Source organism: Callorhinchus milii, unplaced genomic scaffold, assembly GCF_018977255.1.
Source record: "Callorhinchus milii isolate IMCB2004 unplaced genomic scaffold, IMCB_Cmil_1.0 Scaffold13, whole genome shotgun sequence".
Classification (NCBI taxonomy): Eukaryota; Metazoa; Chordata; class Chondrichthyes; order Chimaeriformes; family Callorhinchidae; genus Callorhinchus; species Callorhinchus milii.
Genome location: NW_024704754.1, coordinates 14,946,881 through 14,966,976, shown reverse-complemented (window position 1 = coordinate 14,966,976; position 20,096 = coordinate 14,946,881). Strand labels below are relative to the sequence as shown.

General features: G+C 41.3%; 1 protein-coding gene across 1 annotated transcript in view; it reads right to left on the bottom strand.

The window, feature by feature from the left end:
* Positions 1–356: 356 nt before the first annotated feature.
* Positions 357–20,096, bottom strand: part of LOC103177322 (lymphocyte cytosolic protein 2) — a 60,516-nt gene continuing 40,776 nt past the window's right edge. The window contains exons 7-21 of the mRNA XM_007891438.2: positions 19,814–20,003; positions 17,621–17,718; positions 16,858–16,945; positions 14,263–14,346; positions 13,238–13,263; positions 11,324–11,346; positions 10,529–10,636; positions 10,261–10,288; positions 10,076–10,088; positions 9,156–9,291; positions 7,484–7,524; positions 5,121–5,221; positions 4,169–4,243; positions 1,667–1,822; positions 357–1,022 (exon numbers count right to left, since the gene is read on the bottom strand). Coding sequence (XP_007889629.2) covers positions 897–1,022; positions 1,667–1,822; positions 4,169–4,243; positions 5,121–5,221; positions 7,484–7,524; positions 9,156–9,291; positions 10,076–10,088; positions 10,261–10,288; positions 10,529–10,636; positions 11,324–11,346; positions 13,238–13,263; positions 14,263–14,346; positions 16,858–16,945; positions 17,621–17,718; positions 19,814–20,003 — 1,293 coding nt within the window. The 3' untranslated portion in view covers positions 357–896. The remainder of the gene's footprint in view (positions 1,023–1,666; positions 1,823–4,168; positions 4,244–5,120; positions 5,222–7,483; positions 7,525–9,155; positions 9,292–10,075; positions 10,089–10,260; positions 10,289–10,528; positions 10,637–11,323; positions 11,347–13,237; positions 13,264–14,262; positions 14,347–16,857; positions 16,946–17,620; positions 17,719–19,813; positions 20,004–20,096) is intronic.

Sequence of the window (20,096 nt, the reverse complement as noted above, 5' to 3'; positions counted from 1 at the left end):
TATAATTAATGGGGAGAAGTGAGACAAGGACGCCTGGATCGACATTCTATTCACATTTTGATGTGAATGTTTCTAATGGAGTGAGTCAAAGGTTGGACTTTCACAACCAATTACACTTCAAACTATAGTTGATAAACCAGCTGGTAAAATTGTACCAACCAAGTATAATAGAATAATGGAAATAGAAACAAGAACCAGCTAGAATAGAGGAAGTTTGAGGGCAGAAAGCTCTGTTGAAGAGTTAACTGACAGTTACTCTACTCAAAAGACCTCTCTTAAAAGCTATTTACATGGTATCAGCAAATCATCTCACTCTATGCAGTTGCTCTGCACAAGAACAAATCCTTCAAAAGATATTTAACATATAGATGAGGATCATTAAACTTTTATTAGGAAAACTACTGCCTCGCAACTTAGAATGTAAAACGAGTCTCCCCCCAGACCACCTAATCTCACGCAAACTGCAAGAACATAGTTCCAACCAAATATCCCAGTAAGCCATGAGATTGTTCTGCACAAAATCAAAGTGATTACACAAATTGGAGTTTTATTCCTTGTGTTGCTGGTAGAAGCTCTTGGCCCAGCCTCACCTTTTATATTTGAAAGAATTGGCCTTTCCACTGGAACGCAAAAGCGTCACTGTTATCAGTTACTGGGAGTGACGGCAATTCTGGAGGTGTCACAGGAAAGGCAATGCAAAGGGTATATTTGCAATTCGATCAGGACTGCAGTGGCTGACTAACTGCAATGTGAAGAAGTATTTGTGGTTAAAAGAATTTTGTGAGGATTTTTTNAACTATGATACGAGAATATTTAGGTGGAAATGCAGCCTGCTCTATGTGAGCCAGACTGTGCTCTGTTGGGCTTATGATTGCCAGAATTTAGCTGAAGCATGTTTATTGAATGGCCGCGTAGGTCAATGTGCACTGCTTTCTTTGACCCCCACTTCGGTCCTTCCCATCAATCAGGAGAAGTGGTGTTTGCGTGTAGTACTCCACAATTTCAGCCACAGAGCCAAAGTTCTGCAGAAAGACAAAACCTTTGAGTGTCAGGATCACGGAAAGGACAGTGGCGAATAATAGATCCTATGCTGTCCTGCTTTTGACCACTTCAGTTGCTGAAATGGTCAACATATTTAAACGTTAACAATAGTAGCATGGACAACACAAGCCTAAACACAGTCTATGGCATGGAATACACCTTGATGCAAAGCACAGATATTTTTCTGGCATTGGTTTGAACATTATAGTTGGCTGTTACTACATGTCTAAACTGCAACACTACATTTCTATAGCACCTTTCATGTTGGGAGGATGTTTCAAAGCACGATAAAGAACGAGTTTGATCATTATTGAAATTCCTTGGACAAAACATCTTCAACGAAACAGAGACTCAGCTGAGTGAGTGAATTAAGGCACAGTTATCAGGTGGCAGATATCCCATGTAACAGGGGCCCTCCAGCTGTTTGGCACAAAGGCCACAGGTGGAAATATTGCCATCGATTGGTGGAGCAGAGCAACATACACCCAGCGATTAGGGGCAGGGCCTGATTCCACACTTGCCTCCAAATTGTGTTGTACGGTTCAGGAAGGGGAGAAAGAATATAGAACATAAAGTAACATTGAACAAAGTTAAACATATTGTATATAATCAGAAATAGGCTTACCTCCTTTCCCCTGAGTCCAGTGCCCAATAAATACAAATTGGTCTGTTCCTGGTAGCGAATCTGTATGTTGTAGACTTTGTTCCCGTACAATACCATCAGGACATATGGCTGTTCAATGCTTCCCTTCGAACTGTTCCTCACCAGGAAAGTGCCATCCTGCAGGGGGATATTGATCACATTGCTGGTGCCACTTTGGTGGTTAGGCAACTAACTACCAAAGAGCTTCTGAGGAATCTATTTGCATTGGGGCCGCAGTAAACCTGGGATAAGGTGGTAAATAATCCTAATTTTGGACATGGAAGTCGGGACTGATTAACATAAACAAATTACACTTGTATAGTGCCATCAGGAGAACGTCCCAAGGCACTGGACAATCAGGGATCTGCACCCGAGCTGGTGGTTGGGATCAGGAGGGGTGAAGGGCGGGGCGGGGAGGGGTAAGAGGGTGATCAAAGGCACGGTTGAAGAGGAGGGCCTTGAGACGGGTCTTGAAGGTTAACATTCAGTCTTTGGCTCCTGTCTGAGGAATGGCCTTGCAGGTTGGCAGGGAGAATCCATATTTGCTACAATATTTAATTTTCTCACCAGCGAGAAAAAATACTTAAATTATATTGGTGCAAAAATTACTTTATTCTAACTCTTATTAAATCCATGGTTTGAGAATCTTTCCCTGATTTTAGCATTCACAAGAGACGTATGGATGAAGAAAGTTCTTTGAGCCCATTTGATCTTATCCCCCAAGAATAGCTGCTCTATTGTATTTCTATTGTAACATTAGGCCATTTCTTAAATTAGTCCAACAAGTTCTCTACCACCCATTTTAGTAACCCTTTCCAGCTGTTAAATACCCTTTATGTAAAGAATTACTTGCTGCAGTTTGTCCTAAACTTCCTTCACACCTCTGAATGTCTGCCTTCTTGTGTAGCTGCCTCAGAATTAGCATTATTATTAATAATATCAATCACCCAAATGTGCATTGATTCATGCAGTGAATTTAATTGTATTATTAAAATTAATGCTAGAATTAATGTTCAGGAAAAGTTTTTTTATTGAGAACTAACCTTCATTAATCCATTAAAACATAAGTGATATATCTTTCCTCACCAGTGAATGCCTATGTATGTCTACCACAGAGTGTTTGCTTCATAATGGTAACTATGAAACATTTCAACATGACCTTCATTTGGGTGGAATAACACCCATAAGCTTTTTCTCCTCTGAACAAAATGAATAATTTAGATTTATATAGCACTTTTCATGTTGGGAGAACAACTCAAAGTTCTTACAGCTGATTGGGAAATCAGCTGTAGGAGGGAGCTGGTGCAGGGGAGTGGGGGGAGGGAGGCTGAAAAAATTAAGTGTTTAGGTGGGGTTCGAAGGCGGGAGAGACGAGGTAAGGCATGCGTATTCTGTGATGGAATTCCAGAGAGTGAGAGCAGAAAGCGGAATGGGCAAGCGAGAGCAGAATGAGCCGGGAACGTGAAGCAGGCTGAGCGGGGTGCGGAGAGATCACTTTGAAGATCACAACATTTAATTCAAGAAATCAAGAGAACAAATTGGGACTGCTTAGCAATATATAAAAGGATACTGGGAAAGAGGCACATTGTGTGTTGTGATAGAGTAGTTTGGATTTTTGTCAAGACTCAACGTGGCACTGAGTGAGTACGTATTACATTGGGCGAAACTCTTATTTTGGCAAAGTGCCTCCTAACAGGTAGATGGAATCTATGTTAAACTGTATCATATAGACGGATCACAGAACCTTTTATGACTTCAGTAGATTATTTAGGCCCTATGTTTTTAGATGACACTAAGATAGGAGATGTTACCAATTGTGAAGAGGACAGGCTAAAATTCAAAGACCATAGACAGAATAAGCAAGTGAGAGGAACTAGGGCGACTGGAATTTAACATTGCAAAGTATGAGGTAGTATTTGGAATGGAGGAATAGCGGTTAGGAATATGTTCTGAATGGAGAAACACTTGGAGGTGTAGTTGCGCAGAGATCTAGGGGTTCAAGCTAAGAGTGTCAAAATCGAATTCACAGGTGCAGAAAACATTAATTAAGGCAAATGGGACACTAGCCTTTATAATCCGTCTTGGAATATAAAAACTCAGTTGCCAACGGCGGCAAAGAGCAGTTGGGTACCATGCAGCAAGCCTGAGTTTGCCAAATACAGATAATTTGAATGGATAGTGATAGTCATTTAATATTAATAGTGATCCTTGCATTTGATATAGCTCCTTATCACGTCTTCAAGACGTCGCAAAGCGCTTCACAGAAGACGTCATAAAGTGAATTGACTGCATATTTTGCGGGCGAAACATTTCCCCTATTAACCCACGTTCTCCTTGGCCAAATAATCACTTTTAGCACTTGACATGGAGGCTTGGGTCTAGTCTACTCACATTTTTTTAAATGAATGTAATCAAGCTTGCCTTGCATCACAAAAGAAATTCTATCTACTTCAATTTTTCGGTCCCATAGAATGTTTGTTTTACCTCATTGATGCTTCTCAGAGCTGATTCTGCTTCCGATCGCCTTATATCGCCAGCATACCATTCCCTGGACAGAAACTGAAAGACAGGAGTTGACGTAAAGGTTTTTTTTTCGTAGTGAAACTGTTTCCAGAGTCACATAAGCCTGATTATGCTGGTTAGTGAATTTACCAACAATCACAAATGGCCCTAAATATCTTAAGTGAATGCCAAACAAGATATGACTATTTGTGTCAGCGCACATTAACAGATCAATGCTGAAAAATTAACATTAAATAAAAATATAATTTAGAGGCCACTCTGGGGTCTACCATTTAATAATTTGACTTATCTCTGCTTCAATAATATCAGAGATAACAACAATAATCCTTGCATTTGATATAGTGCCTTATCACGTCAAGGTGACAATCTGCTCTGCAGTCTGGTGAGAAGTAACACAAGGAATATTGAAAATGTTACAAACTTTACCCCATGCACTGCAAAAGCGAGGTTTTATCAGGTTTTAACGTTAGTGCTGAGGTGCCAGGTCTCATTATAACCACCAGAGGGAGAAGACATACGTCGTTTCAATCAGACCTTCCCTAAATTGGTGAATCCTCTGGTGTGAATATTCCAAGCTCCGATAGCTTCATCCGTCAGTTTGTGTTTATATGCTATAAAGTGAATTGACTGCATAATTTGTGGGCAAAACACGGCAGCCAACTGCGCACAGCAGTGCCTCGCAAACAGTGTCGCGGATTGAGTGACTAAATTATTATTTTTTTCGAGGGATTACTATCCCCAGAAAAGCGATCTGCCAATTAACTAACAACCAGATTCCTACTTACTGCTGGGTAAACAGGCATGTGGAGTAAGGAAACTTACCCAACATTTCGCCCAGCCGGGAATCAAACCCGGGTCTATAATGATACAATGGATTGCTAGTGCTAACTGAGACACTGCTACCTTCCCATACCTCTTCTTGTGGTGTTGGTGCCATGGGCCGGCCTTTACTGGATGGTAGAGGTGGTGGTGGTCTCACATCATTTGGGGCTCTTGAGAAAGACTGCTTGACATCTGCGTATTGGAAATATAATCAGCAACTTTAAGGTAGAAACAACATTAAGCAAGCAATTATAATAATATAATAATAATCCTTACATTTGATACAGCGCCTTATCACGTCTTCGAGACGTCTCAAAGCGCTTCACAGAATATACTGTAAAGTGAATTGACTATATTTTGTGGGCGAAACACGGCAGCCAGTTCACATGCCGGTGTCCCACAAAGAGTCGTGGATTCAGTGACCATTTTTTTCATGTTAGAAATATTCTTAGAGTTCAGTTTAACTCATAATTCATTGTAATTCATTACCACAATTTATCTATAACCTGTAATGGAGGAAGCGTGGGAGTAGGATTGATTTGAATAGCTCTTTTCAAAGAGCCGGCACAGACATGATGGGCCGAATGGCCTCCTTTTGTGCTGTATGATTCTATAATTCTATGAAAATGCGATTTCCCCTGAGCCTTCTTTTCTCAATAGAAACATAGGGGCAAAATTTGGGGAATTCTAAACGTTTTTAAAATGTTTTTTAAACGCTAACCCTGTTTTGGTTAGTTTCTAAATATGCACTGCATTTTGTGTAGGCAATACCGTATTTAGAAAATGTTATATATTTTTATAGATTTATTTGTAAGCAGTCATTTTGAAAATGCAGTCTTGTGGAAAGCGATAGGATCTGTAAATAGTACTAGTGCCGCAGAGAGTAACAGGAAATAAATACAGAGTCATGCGATATGACCACAGCCATTGCTGAACAGACCACAGAGTTTATATTTCTAAACTTCCTCCGAACGAACAACAAAAGTTTTCTCTCTCTGACGGACTATTGGGCTGAAAATTCTGCCAGGATTGGTAGCTGCTGGATACTGTCAAGTAAATGGCTATTGAATAAAGGGATTATGTTCCTGTATCTTTTAATGGGAAAACTATTAAGGTGTGGAAGTTATAATTAATGTATAACCCTATTATTACCTCTCTTATAACACTCAAATGAAGTGTTTGGAACTGTCCTCATGAATTTTCTTAAGCAACGGAAATGTATTTGTTAATCTTTGGCTATTTTAAAATCACTCAGCTGTAGCATAGTTAATCAAAAGCGATTTTCACCTTACAACAAATACAAATGGAAACACAAATGTACATTTGTACAGCCTCTTCCACATCAAAGCACCTCACAGAATATACCTTAAAGTGTAAAATACGTTGTAAAATGTGTTTTATAGGCAAAAACGACAGATGTCTCACAAACAGAAATGAGGTGTGTGACCCAATTTTATCTGGGGTATTGTTAGTCAGAAACTATCTTTTTTATTCTGAATCGTGCAATGGGGTCTTCAATATCCACCTGAACAGACTTGATTTAATGTCTCATCTGAAGGACAGCATCTCTGACAATGCAATAACTTGCATTTATATAGCGCCCTTCATGTGGGGTGTCGTCCCAGAGCGCTTAATGCAGCGTCCTACCAGCACTGAAATGGAGTGTCAGTTTGACTATATGAGTTCCAAGTCCCGACACAGTTTTGAACCCACAACCTTCTGACTCAGAGTTGAGAGCAAGACCAAGAGAGACATTCTGACACACCTTGATTGGTATGCAGAGGTAAGCAGCTTCTGCTCAAACTCTGTACTGGTAGTCCTTTTCCTGAGCCAGGAGGGTTGTCCATCAACAACAACAACAGCAACGACGCATGGAATGTGAGGTCAACAAATACAGCTAATCAGCTCCAATTAAGCATTTGAACGTTGCATTTCACAAGTAACCTCACAGGTTCATCACAAATTGACTTGTTAAATTGAAAGCAGCATTATTGTGTTTTCATTACAAATGAAATTGGACCCCAATACGCTCAATAAATTCCGATGGTGGTGTAGATACAGCTATTATCTTATTAGTTTTCACACAGACGTTTCAAGTAACTTATTGAATGAGCCATTCGAACTTCTGTGCAGCAAACGTGTTACAAACTGCATTTTAACAACAACAACTTGCATTTATGTAGCGCTCTTCACACCAGATGGCATCTCGACCTCTTAAGACGTACAGAAACAAGGAAATGAAAATTACATTTCAAGATCAGCTTGTGAGAGAGCATTTACTCTGAGACTGGAGTGTCAGCAGTGCAGATGGATAGATTCACACCATAGAATCGTAGAATATTACAACACAGAAGGAGGCCATTCGGCCCATTCTGACTGTGCCGGCTCTTTGGAAGAGCTACCCAATCAGTCACACTCCCCCGCTCTTATAGAATCATAGGATCAATGCCTTACCTTGTTGAAAACGTGGTGGCAAGGATCCACTTGGTGATAGACTGTTGTCGGGGGATACAGAAAAAAAAATTAGTGGAGTTAAACTGTGGTGGCTCAGCAGGTGAAGCATTGCCTCACCCAGCGATCATTCCGATATCGGTGTGGGAGCAAGGGCAGCGGTCGGGAGGGCATGACATCGGGCATGTGTTAAGGGTCCATTGCTGTGGTAACAAGATTGCTTGGCGAGGCAAACTTAGATTGCCTCACCTGTTGAAAACGTCATCAGCTGCCACTGGAGTTAAACAAATTATCAACTGAATTCCAATCTAATCTGATATCATACAGGCAGATTTAAACTCTTCAGCTGTCATTATTGTTGCATAAAGGACATCCACGGTGGGCAAAAGAGCTGGTAGTAAAATGGGATCTGGTGCGTATGTATACTGAAAAATTAATCCTTGCATTTGATATAGTGCTTTATCACATCATTGAGACGTCTCAAAGAACTTCACAGGATTTTACTGTGAAGTGTAGTCATTGTGTATTTATAAGTGAACAGGCATGAAGTGAATAACCAATTTTATTTGTGGGATTGTTGGCGAGGGCACTGGGGGAAACTCTCCTTCTCTTTCAAATAGTGTCATGCAACCTTAAACCTGAACACCTTTTAACCACTCTATTCTTCTCTGCCGCCTCTCCTCTTAGTTCTACCTTCATGGTTCTGTCCTATTCTGGTTCAATTTTACCCTATCTGTGTCTCTTCTAACAGCTTTTTCTTCCGATCCCAAATGGTAACATGCGGCGTTCCTCACGGCTCTGTCCTTGGTCCTCTCCTCTTCACTAATATGCTCTCATTCAGCAATGTCATCCACAGACATGGGGTTAACGTACACACAGATGTGGATGACACTTCTTCTATTGCTCTGCCTCCATCCTTTATTCCAGAACCACTGCTGTCCTGACTAAATGCTTGTCAGACATCAAGTTCTGGATGTGAGCTTACTTTAACAAGATGTTGACAAGGCAGAGGCTCTCCTGCTTGGCTCCCATCAGTCCCTTTTCACCTCAGGCGCTGATTGCATCAACCTGCATGGATGCAGATTCCATCTCACGGAGCTAGTGTAATCTTGTCTGACTCCCAATTGTGCTTCAATCCCACATCTGTGCTCTGACTCGCTCAGCTTTCCCCACCTCCAAAACATTGCCCACCTCTGTCACTACCTCTCTGGTCAGACCACTGAGACCCTCATCCATGCATTTATCAAGTCCAGGTTTGACGTTGCCAATGCTCAGCTAGCTGGACTCCCCAGCCTTTCTCCACACAAGCTGCAGACTATCTTGCAGCCCACATCCTTTCCTGCCCCAGTCTCAGAGCCTATCACACCCTTCCTTACTTGGCTCTCCAGTCCCCAGCAGTTCAAGATCCTTGTTCTCACCTTTAAATCCCTCCTTGGTCTTATCCAATTCTACTTCTGCACCCTCCTCAAACTCTACCAACCCAGTTGGTCCCTTCACTCAGTGAGCTTCATGTCACTTTCCATTCCTCTCTCACCATTTGTGGGTTTTTAGCCTTTCTGGCCCCACTTTCAAACACTGCACATTGGACTTATCTTTGGAATCGACAGATTGATGTAATTCATGTTTGATATAACAGTTATCGTTGATGAAGGAAGATTGCAGTTGGGACAAATACCTTTCTCCACTCGAAAGGGGCAGGTTGTTGCCTCCTGGGAAGCAATGCTTGGGTCCTGGTCTGGGAGTTCTGTATGGGAACGTGTTGGCATTCAATGCAGCATCAACAGGTCGAGGTAAAGGTCTCTGAGAAAAGCCTGAACAGAAGAGGGAAGAGTATAATTTCCTGCAAGCAGAACCTTACATCCTTCCAGTGGAAGTCTTGTGACAGGAGAAGGCACAATTATAATGAATGGCACTGAACAACACTACATTCACGGATACAGAATTCGCCAGGGATACACAGGGCAGAATATTACATTTTTATTTCAGCTGCGGAGAAGGGCTGATAGAGATTCCCCAATGGATTGCAGGGTGTCAAGGCCCTGAGATCACACTTCCTAGGATTTGACTCAGAGTGGCTTTGGTGCAGGCTGGAGAGAATGCTTTTCCGTTGCAAGTTAAGAATGGAGAGAACTGGTGAGTGGGGGACATTAGAGGTTCAACTTCCAATTCCTTACTTGAAAACTGGTAATCATGCTGAGGTGTGATTCCATAGGCACCAGTACCAGGGATAAGGGGGCTTAGTTATGAGGAGAGATTGGAAAAGTTGGGTCGACTTTCATTGGAGCAGAGAGGTTGAGAGGGGATCTGACAGAGGTCTACAAAATTATGAGGGGTTTTGACAGGGTAAACTGTTTCCACTGGCAAGGGAGAAGCTATTTACATTAGTAGGAGGATTGGTGACAAGGGGCTACAGTTACTAGATAGTCACAACAGCAAAATGAAAGGTTAGGCAAAATGTTTTCACTCAGAAAGTTGTTGGGATATGGAATGCACTGCCAAGAGTCCATTTGGGTTTCAAGAGGGAAGTAGACAGGTGTAAAAAGGATGTGCGAGAGGTACAGGCAATGGGAGACACAGCTAACATGGTTTACTCACTCTCCTCTTCTTCCTGTGAATAAAGAGAAAGATCCTTTAATATCTTGAAACAAGACTGAAGGAAAGAAAGAAAATGGTGAAATTCTGTTCCAGTAAATCTCTACGATTAACATCTTAATTCCTTAGTAATATTGATTTATTCTGGTGGATAATAGTCATAGTAGTATTTTCCTCTGCATACTTACATCAGGTCTCCTATCCGGTACACAGGGCCTGAAAAAAATAGCTCAGGTTAAAACTTCTTCAAAAATGCTTCGAACTTCTACTGGGGTTGAGAGGGACAGCTAATTAGATTCTGTTCTTTCACCCCACTCTCATTTGCTCACCTTGCACCCTCGCTCTCTATTTTGCTGGGACCTCCTCCCAACGTGAAAGGCACTATACAAATGTAAATTTGTATTGTAATTTTGCATTGTATTGCATTTAGGAGATAACTGAATCTATTTTACTTACCGTGGTGATGTCTGTCTCCGTCCCAGTGTTGAATTACTTCTATCTGCTGACACAGTTGGTTTCGCCATCCGGGGGAACGAATCGGTTGGTTTACTACCAAAAGAAGGCCTAGAAAATACAAGTTGTTTGAAGCACATTAACATAAATATTCTGCGCAGAATGGGGCCACTCAGCCAGTGGTGTCGGTGCTATTGCTACTCGTTTTCCTAAATTCCCTTCTTGTTTTGTAATAGTCGAACCCCATTATGATATGATGGTTTGGGAGCCATTCAAATCAGACCCACGTTGAGAGAGGAATGAGAGAAGAAGAGTCAGAAACAGTGGCAAAAATGGAAGGCCTGGCACAGTGTGGGACTGTACTATAGTGACAAAGTAACTGTTTTATTGTATCAATAATTGTGTTCATCGGTAAAGTAACTGTTTTGATTAGTTTTGGTTTGTTTTCTTGAGATTTTTTATTATTATTTTTTATTATTATTTTTTATTATTCCAAAATAAATCATAATTTTCATTGAAATTACCCTTTTTTTATGAAACCCTCCCTCTCCCCCAATTGTTCTATGAAAAACTGGCAAAATACAGAGGATTTTATTTTGTGGATAATAACTGACCTTAATAATCCATAACCATCAAGTACCATGTAATGCCTTCATCCTAATGTTAAACCTAGCTGGCCATAGATTTGAAACAACATTTTTCTAACCTCATTAGTTTTCTCCTAATGTACAGTATGATAAAATGAATGTACATAATTCTGGACTAGTTTGGCATAAATGGAGCAATAGTTCAATTTACCTGGGTAGTGTTGGTATTGGTAGCTGCAAATAAACATAACATAAATGTGAAAAGATTTAAAAATCATTGATTCATAGACATTATCGCACAGGAGGAGGCCACCATGTGCGTATTGAGCAGAAAATGGTGTTAGTTTTAATACCAATCGAGCTAACTTACTGTATTCCAAATTCCTTACTCCATCCCCATATCCTTTTATAATAATCCATAATAATAATCCTTGTATTTGATACAGCGCCTTATCAGGTCTTCGAGACGTCTCAAAGCCCTTCATATAATAAACCGTAAAGTGAATTGACTGTATATTTTGTCGGGCGAAACGCGGCAGCCAATTGCGCACAGCAGCGTCTCACAACAGTCATGGAGTGAGTGACTAATTTTATTATTAAGACATTAAGATTAAGATTATTAAGACATCCCCTGCTAGGTTACCTAATTCTGCTCTTAAGCACAACGGGTGTCAGTTCACTCTAACCTCTAAGTCAGAAGGTTGTGGGTTCAAGCCCAATGTCGGGACTTTGAACTCACAGTCCAGGCTGACACTTCCATGCAGTGATGTTGGTGTGTTGCATTGTCAGAAGTGCTGTCCTTCAGATGAGACGTTAAACCAAGGTCCCATCCGCCTGTTCAGGTGGACTTTAAAGATCCAATGGTGATTATTCGAAAAGAGAAAGGAGTTTCCACCAGTGTCTGGCCAATGATTCTCTGGATAAAATTGGTCATTCACTTCATGACTATTTGTGGGACATTGTTGGGTGCAAAATGGCTGTCACATTCATCTACAAATACACAATAATTACTCTTTTCTGTAAATCCTGTGAAGCGCTTGGAGACATCTCGACAACGTGGTAAACCACTATATCAAATACATAAGATTATTACTACATTATTATTTAAGAATCCTTCTTCACAATGTAATCTGTATGGAAATAATTCAAATTTGGGGCAAAAAACCTTTTTACAAGTGCATTCATGCCCAGTGCTGCATCCCCACAGTTTACATGATTTCCACCACATTTAAAACACATTTTGTTAAAAATGCTTCAATGCAACTAAAAAAAATTATTCAATGGTTATTTCAGAGATGAATTGGCAAACCTGGATTGAACTGCCTTGAAACATTTTTTTAATCGTAGAATACTGCAGCAGTACCTGCTGTAGGTATGCAAAGGCTTATATCTCACCTCCATTATGATTTTGCAACAAAGATAAATCCTGATTCGGCTCTGACACTCTCACACCGCAGGCCACCGAAACCCTCATACGCGCCTTCATTACATCGAGGCTCGACTATGCAAACTCACTGCTTGTCGGCCTCCCCAACCCTTCCCTCCACAGGCTGCAGATCATCCAGAACTCTGCAGCTCATGTCCTCTTCCGCAATAGGCTCCGCGACCCTATCACCTGCATCCTTGCCCAATTCCACTGGATTCCCATCACACAGAGGATACATGTTCAAGATCCTGGTCCTCACCTTCAAAGCCCTCCACGGTCTTTCTTCTCCCTATCTCTCCTAACCCTCTACCACCCTGTTTGTTCCCTCCGCTCAGCGGCCTGCGGCCTGCTTCATGTCCCGCGTCTCGATCGCCCCACTATCAGCGGGCGGGCCTTCCGCAACTCTGCACCCACCCTCTGGAACTCCATACTCGCAATCCATCCGTCTCGCCCCCTCCCTCGCCACCTCAAGATCCTCCTCTTCAACCATGCTTTCGATCTCCCTGCTTACCCCCTGCTCTCCCCCCTCCCCCACCCCAACCCTCAGCTCGGGTTTGTAACTCTGTCTGTCCAGCGCCTTGGGACATCCTCCCATTGTGAAAGGCGCTTTACACATGTAATTTTATTGTTGTTGATTCATTTGGAGATAGAGACACAGAAAATAAGCATCACTGAGAAAGGAGAGAGTAACTGCCTTACCTTTTCTTGAAAAGGAAGTTTCTTTACTGAAATGTGAAAAGCAGTATTAAATAAAATATAGAAATATAATGAAATCCTGAAAAACAAGAGCAGGGGTTATATCACACATATCGTCCTGGTGTCGATGCAAAATGTGAATGTGGTGAACTCTCGCAATGAATGCCCGGTACAGTGGGTAAAGGTCGCCCTCACCCCCAGCCCTCAGAGTGCTAGACATTTTGACTGCTGTGACAAGATCTCTGGGAGTAGAGATTTTACACCTTGCCTTCTGTGAGGTTCTGCTTGATTGTTAAAGTCTGAGTGATTCAGGTTGTCTATGCATAAATTTATACTGTCTTGCCCCCAGCTCCACCACTCATAAAATCCAACCGATTAAAATCTTTGCCAACTGTATCCTCACCCATACCAAACTCCGCACCCCCTTACCCCAGTCCTCAGCAGGCTTAGGTTTGTACACTGCTTTTGTAGGTCTCTCATTCCCTCCGTTCACTTAATTTTACAACAGAAAGTGTCAAGAACTGGTTTGGGGGAGAGAGGAAAGGTGCCCAGTTCCATCATCAGCAGGTGTGCCTTCAGTCTCTACGCCCCGAAACTAATCGTACTCTCTGCCTCAATCCCTCTGCCTTGCCCCCACCTTGCTCATCTTCAAATCCCACCTGAAGACCTTCCTCTTCAACCGTGTCGATGGTCACCTCCGTCACTAAGCATTCAAAGCTCTACTCCACGTGACAACCGCTATATCATTGTTGTTGGTGGTGATGTAGCAGAGATTATGGGCTGCAGTGTTTTGGATGCGTTGGAAGCGATGGACCCAGGGCGGGTGACAAGAAAATTATTGGAGCTAGTCTAATTTTGAGATGACAAAGGCACGGATACGTGTTTGGAATAGAATTTTATTAACTGTTATCACTACACTGAGCAGTGAGTAAGACGGTGCTGACAGTGTGTCACTGAACATGGAAATAAATCAAGTGCTATGGAATAAATAAAGATTTGAAATGAATGAATAGAGCAATTTCACTTACTCATATTTGGGGAATCTCTGTCAATAATCGGTGGGCCTGAATGCTCAAACGTGGTAGGTTTTCTACTTCGGTCAATAACAGGGGCTGCAAAGAAATAGTGGAAAAACTGTCAGATCTCCAACTCAAATATGAATGTGCCAGCAAAGTGCTGTTTATTGGCATACTCTGTATTTTATTCTTCAGGAGACTGCGGATTTTATTCTCCCCAAGTGGGAGTTACTTTTTATCTACTTTTTACCTTCCCACTTTTTAGTTTCTGTTATTTTAAGCACCACATCAAGACTTGGAACTCATATAGTCTAAGCTGATGCTCCAATGCAGTGCTGGGGTTCTGCTGCATTGTTGAAATTGTCATCCTTCAGATGAGATGTTAAACCAAGGCCTCGTCTGCCTGTTCAGGTAGATGTTAAAGATCCCACATGGGACTATTTGAAAAGAGAAGGGAGTTTCTCCCAGTGTCCTCACCAACAATTCCCCTGATAAAATTAGCTTTTTTGTGGGTCACATTGGTGTGTGCAAATTGGCTGCCACATTTGGTCACAAAACAGTCAGTGCACGTTGCAGTATATCCTGTAAAGTTCTTTGATACTTCCTGACAGGAAAGACACTATACCAAATGTAAGGAATATTCTTCTTCTCACCTTTTCCTTTACTGAATACGTTTGATTCCTTTTTGCCTTCCGCTGGAGTTTTGTTTCACAATAATAAATAATAATATTAATAATCCTTGCATTTGATATAGCGCTTTTCACGTCGGGAGGACGTCCCAAAGCGCTTCACAGAACACACTGTAAAGTGAATTGACTGTATATTTGCGGGCAAATGTGGCAGCCAATTGCGCACAGCAATGTCCCACAAACAGTCGTAGATTGAAAATGACCAATTTATTATTGTTTTGTTTTGGAGGGATTATTATTAGGCTCTGTGTGGAGTAAGGAAACCTGCCCAAGGTTTCGCCCTCTGCCTGGAATTGAACTCAGGTCTCTCGCTTGCAAAGCGAGTGCTCTAACCACTGAGCTACAGGACTCCACGTTCAAGTTCAGGCTTGTGAAGGATAATTTTAGGACAAACATAAAATATATCTTTACACAGTAAATAATCAACAGCTAGAAATAGATACTAGTAAGGGTTGTCCAGACCAAGGCACTGGACTCATTTCAGAAAGAGTTGTGAAGCTGGAATGGGATAAAATGCATTACTTTAGACACTCATCACGCAAATCTCTCCTTATTCAATGTTGAATATAGTGGCAAGCAAATTGGCTCCAGGTGCATACAAGTGCCAATTGCTTATTTAATTCCTCCCAAATTAATAATAATAATCTTTACTTTTAATATAGCGCTTTTCATGTCTTCTAGACGTCTCAAAGCGCTTCACAGAATATACTGTTTACTTGTGGGCGAATTCTTGTACCGTTCTGCAACATGGCTGAGATCAACTAATTGAATACAGATTGGAAATCAAATCTGGGACTGAAAAATTGTGTATCAGTCTGGTTCGGTGGTGACACTCCTGTTTCTGAGTCAGAAGGTTGTATGTTTAACACCTACATTGTAACTGTGAACTCCTAGTCTATGCTGACATCCCAATGCAGTGCTGGGGATACTGTGGGATACCAATGCTGGAGGTGTTGTCCTTCAGATGAAATGTTAAACCAGGCCCCATATTCCTGTTCAGGTGGTGCTAAAGATCCCACAGCGTTATTCGAAAGGAGAAGGGAGTTTCTCCTGGCGTCCTAGTCAATAATCCCCCAATTAAAATTGATCATTCACTTTATGGTTGTTTGTAGGACATTGCTTTGTGCAAATTGGCTCAACGTTCACCCACAAAATATACAATTATTCCAGTATATAGCCATTGATGGATCTGAAGGAATTATGATTTGCATATAGTTGTGTATAAACTTCACCTCTTTGCCTGGGAAGAATGATTTGGAGCTTATATAAATGTAGATTTTGTTCCAAATCACTCTGGAAGCAATGTCACAGGTTTGAGATAGCATTCTTTTTTACTCCCCGTTCCATTTTATCTTCCAACAAATAATAGTCTGGATTTCCACATAACATTAAATATTCATGGACCCATAACTCCCCTTCTTTCCAGTTTATTTATTTATCTATTCTTTCTTCAATTTTTTGTAGGCAAGTTTTGCATACAAAATCATTCAGAGCAGTACCTCACCAAGCTATAGTGTAATGTCTGTGGACTACATTCTACTATTCTGGTGATTTTTTTTTGTAAATGATTCCCTCTCTTGGCAGCAAACAGATGTAAATATGTGTAGCTATTTACCATTTATAAACCCCTGACACCAATTAAGAACCAATGGCGGATTACCAAGATGGGTAAACATATCCTGAGGAATATTTCCCGAAGCATTATGGCTGGCATTTGTTTACTCCAGGCTTCATTTGTAAAGGTGGAAGAAACAGACAAAATTACCCCCAACCCCCACAAAAGAATTTTCCAGCGATTCAAACATTGTCACATTCACACTATATTACTTTAAAACAAAAATTAATCTTAAAAACAGATAAGCACACAAATAACTTGAGATCATGATCAATAGTTCTGATCATCATTAACATAATGTACCTCTGGAAACATTGGATGGGAAGCTCCTCTCTTTGTTGTGCCCAGAGTCCTCATTCACTGATAGATTGGGCAACATGTTTGCCTGAAACTAAACAACTTCATTAGTACTTTACCAAATAATACAATGCAATCCCCAGTATTCTCTTTTGTTCACAAATTGATACCGATCTGTATTGTTTTTGTGTGAAATCAATGTTATGGACATCAAGGTCAGGAATGTTATTGCAGTAGAATAGAATCTCCCCTTTCACCCATTATCCACATTACACGTTACTAGATTAGAGATCCACAGTACAGCTCTCTCTAACAAATGTAATTTGTTGTTGTTCATCTGAACCTCTCTTTGGTTCTTGTGTAAATGACCTACGAGGTTGAAAATCTCATGAAAGGTACCTGAGCACATTTAGTCTGTTTGTGCAAAACAACTCAGTACAAAATAGTTTATCTTTGTAACCAAAAGCCTACAAGATAATGCATGTCATACCCTCCCTGATATTCGCAAAAGGATGTCAATGGCTACTTGTTCTTTACTCTTTGTGCAGATGGATACAGAAGAAATTGCCTTATGATCCTCATGTGTTATAACACATAGAATGAATCATCACAACTGATGGCTAATCTGAGGCATGACATTTCAAATGCCAGCTGGCATGCTTAGGACTTGCAGTAACACAGTAACGCTGTCCAGCACCAGAATTGCACAGAATCAGAATCAACTCAAAAGTCCGTTGCTCTACACAGTCTTCCTGTAATAGGTACTTACAATATTGGGCTTGTTTACAGATGGGAGAAGAGGCACAGACCCAGGACGCTGAGGTGGTACAGGAGGATGAGGTCCTGGTTTTAATGTTGGCCGTTTATCTGAAAGGAAATAAGAAAAAATGGATTTCTGCATTTAAATAGTTTCACAACATGCATTTTACATTTCGCCCACAAAATACACAGTCAATCCACTTTACAGTCTTCCCTGTGAAGTGCTTTGAGATGTCGAGATGACATGACATCAAATATAAGTATTATTATAATATAGTGGCTTTCATTTAGGATAATGTTGAGTGATTCACAGAGACAGTGTCAAACACTGAACAAGGGAAGAAGTGCAGAGGGAGAGGAAGAGGTCGGATTTGCGATAGGATTCAAAGGCAGAGAAAGAGATGGTGGGGTAGAGGAGGGAATTCCACAGGTTGGGGGCAAAGTTGCTGAAACCTCAGCCACCATATTGAGATGAAGATGGCAAGAAATCTTCAGCAGGCCTGAGTTTGCCGAGTGTAGGGGGTGAGCAGGAGAGTGGGGTAGATCAGAAATAGTGAGGTGCTGGATTGTGAAGGATTTATAATTGAGGGTAAGGACCTTGAGCTATCTCTGTTGGGAGATGGGGAGCCACAGTTGTATCTCACTTCTATGTATAGTAGAATGCTATGCATATGCACACTGGCTAACCACTTGAGCACTTTTTCACAAATGGCTCTGATGCAGAAGTGAACCTGGGATTTTAACACCAGCAAAAAATATCTATTTGCATCGTGTGTGAGGTTATATGGCTTGTAATTTAGCCAGCTCTCTACTGCACTGTAATGAGGCATGAGTCTGAAAGAGCTTAGGAGGTAGCCATTTAAGTAAAAATATGATAATTTTATTTTAAAACTGCAGCACATTCATAGATTTTCATAGATTCATAGAATGTTACGGCACAGAAGGAGGCCATTCGGCCCATCGAGTCTGTGCCGGCTCTTTGACAGAGCAAGTCACTTTCACTAACCCCAATCACCAGCTTTCTCCCCATAAACCTGCAAACCCGTCTTCCCCAGATACCTATCCAGTTCTCTCTTAAAAGAGAGAACATCTGTAAGTTAAGGCAAACCTAAGGCAAAATTAAGGCAATATTAAGGCAAAAAAAAGAGTCTGTTTTGCAAATAGCTATCTCCTAGTCATTATAATGAAAGAACAGTGGAGTTTTCTGGAGATTCTCTTTAATGATTGAGCAGTAATGTTTGGGGGTGCTCAGCCAAAAGTGCCATTTGATACATGCAGAAGCCCATCACCATGCTTAAGAGTATCCAAACCAAACTGAGAGTTCAATGCATCCTACCTACACATGGAAATTCCAGAGTATTTGTTGGAATGGAATGCTCACTCTCTTCCTAGAGGGATACATCCTGCTTATCTAACGCTGGAGAGTATTAAGCGCAGGCTGGCTTCAGATAACACTTTCCAGCAGCTGTTGCCCCAAGCCTCAGAGTTTCCTCATCAGCTATCTGGAAGACATCTGCCTTCAGTGTGGTGGGATGCTCTTTACAGGACAGCTTGCGATTGGCCTGCCATCTTGATAGTCTTGAGATCCAAGTCCAATGCCTTGTATCAGGCTTACTCAGTACCAGCTGCTTAATCCAGGACCTCATGCGAGGGTCCTTGGCAAACAGACATGCCTACTGTGAAGCTATCTCCCTCTGGGGTGCTTAGTGACAGATCAGCGAAAGCTGGAGCCCTCCCTCCAGCTACAGAGCCGCTTCCCTTGTTTTCTACACATCTACCTTACTGCTTGATACTGGACTTCGCAAATGGGCCGGAGGAAGCAATTCAATGCAGCCTGTAAGTGTGGGAAATGGATGTTACGAGTTAGAGTATGATTAATACAACTTATGCAAATAAATCCAAGTGGTTTTGATAGAAAACTGAATGGGACCTAGATGCATATATGACAGGAGATTATACAATTGATAAAGATGACACTTATGCAAGTGTTACTGTATGATATAATAACAATTCCAAGAAAGGAAGGCAGTGTGATATTAGGGTTGGGGTAGCCCCATCCATCCAGTGTAATCATACAAGATACACTGGGACACCCAGACCACAAGCCAGATGTTGTTGTTAAAACTGTCTGTTATTGCTTAGGCAGACAATTTCCGCCCTCACACAGAATGCTGACATATCAGTGCGAAATCTGCATTAGTACCTGCATAATCTGAGTCATTGGAGATTGGTTTTGCAGCAAAAATCTTGCTTTGGTGTGCTTCTTCATCATTGGAAGGTGGTGGCTCATAGTCATTATCACTGTCGTTGCCTTGTTCAGTAGGTGATTCATAATCTCCCCCATCATCCTCCGATTCCTGTTCCTGGTCTGGATCTTCATAATCATCATCTGACTGAAGCAGATTATTATATTTCGTAATGCCAAACGTATGGAAATGTTTCCAGGAAACGTTGTGGGATAAATCTGACTCGAACAATAGTTTAAC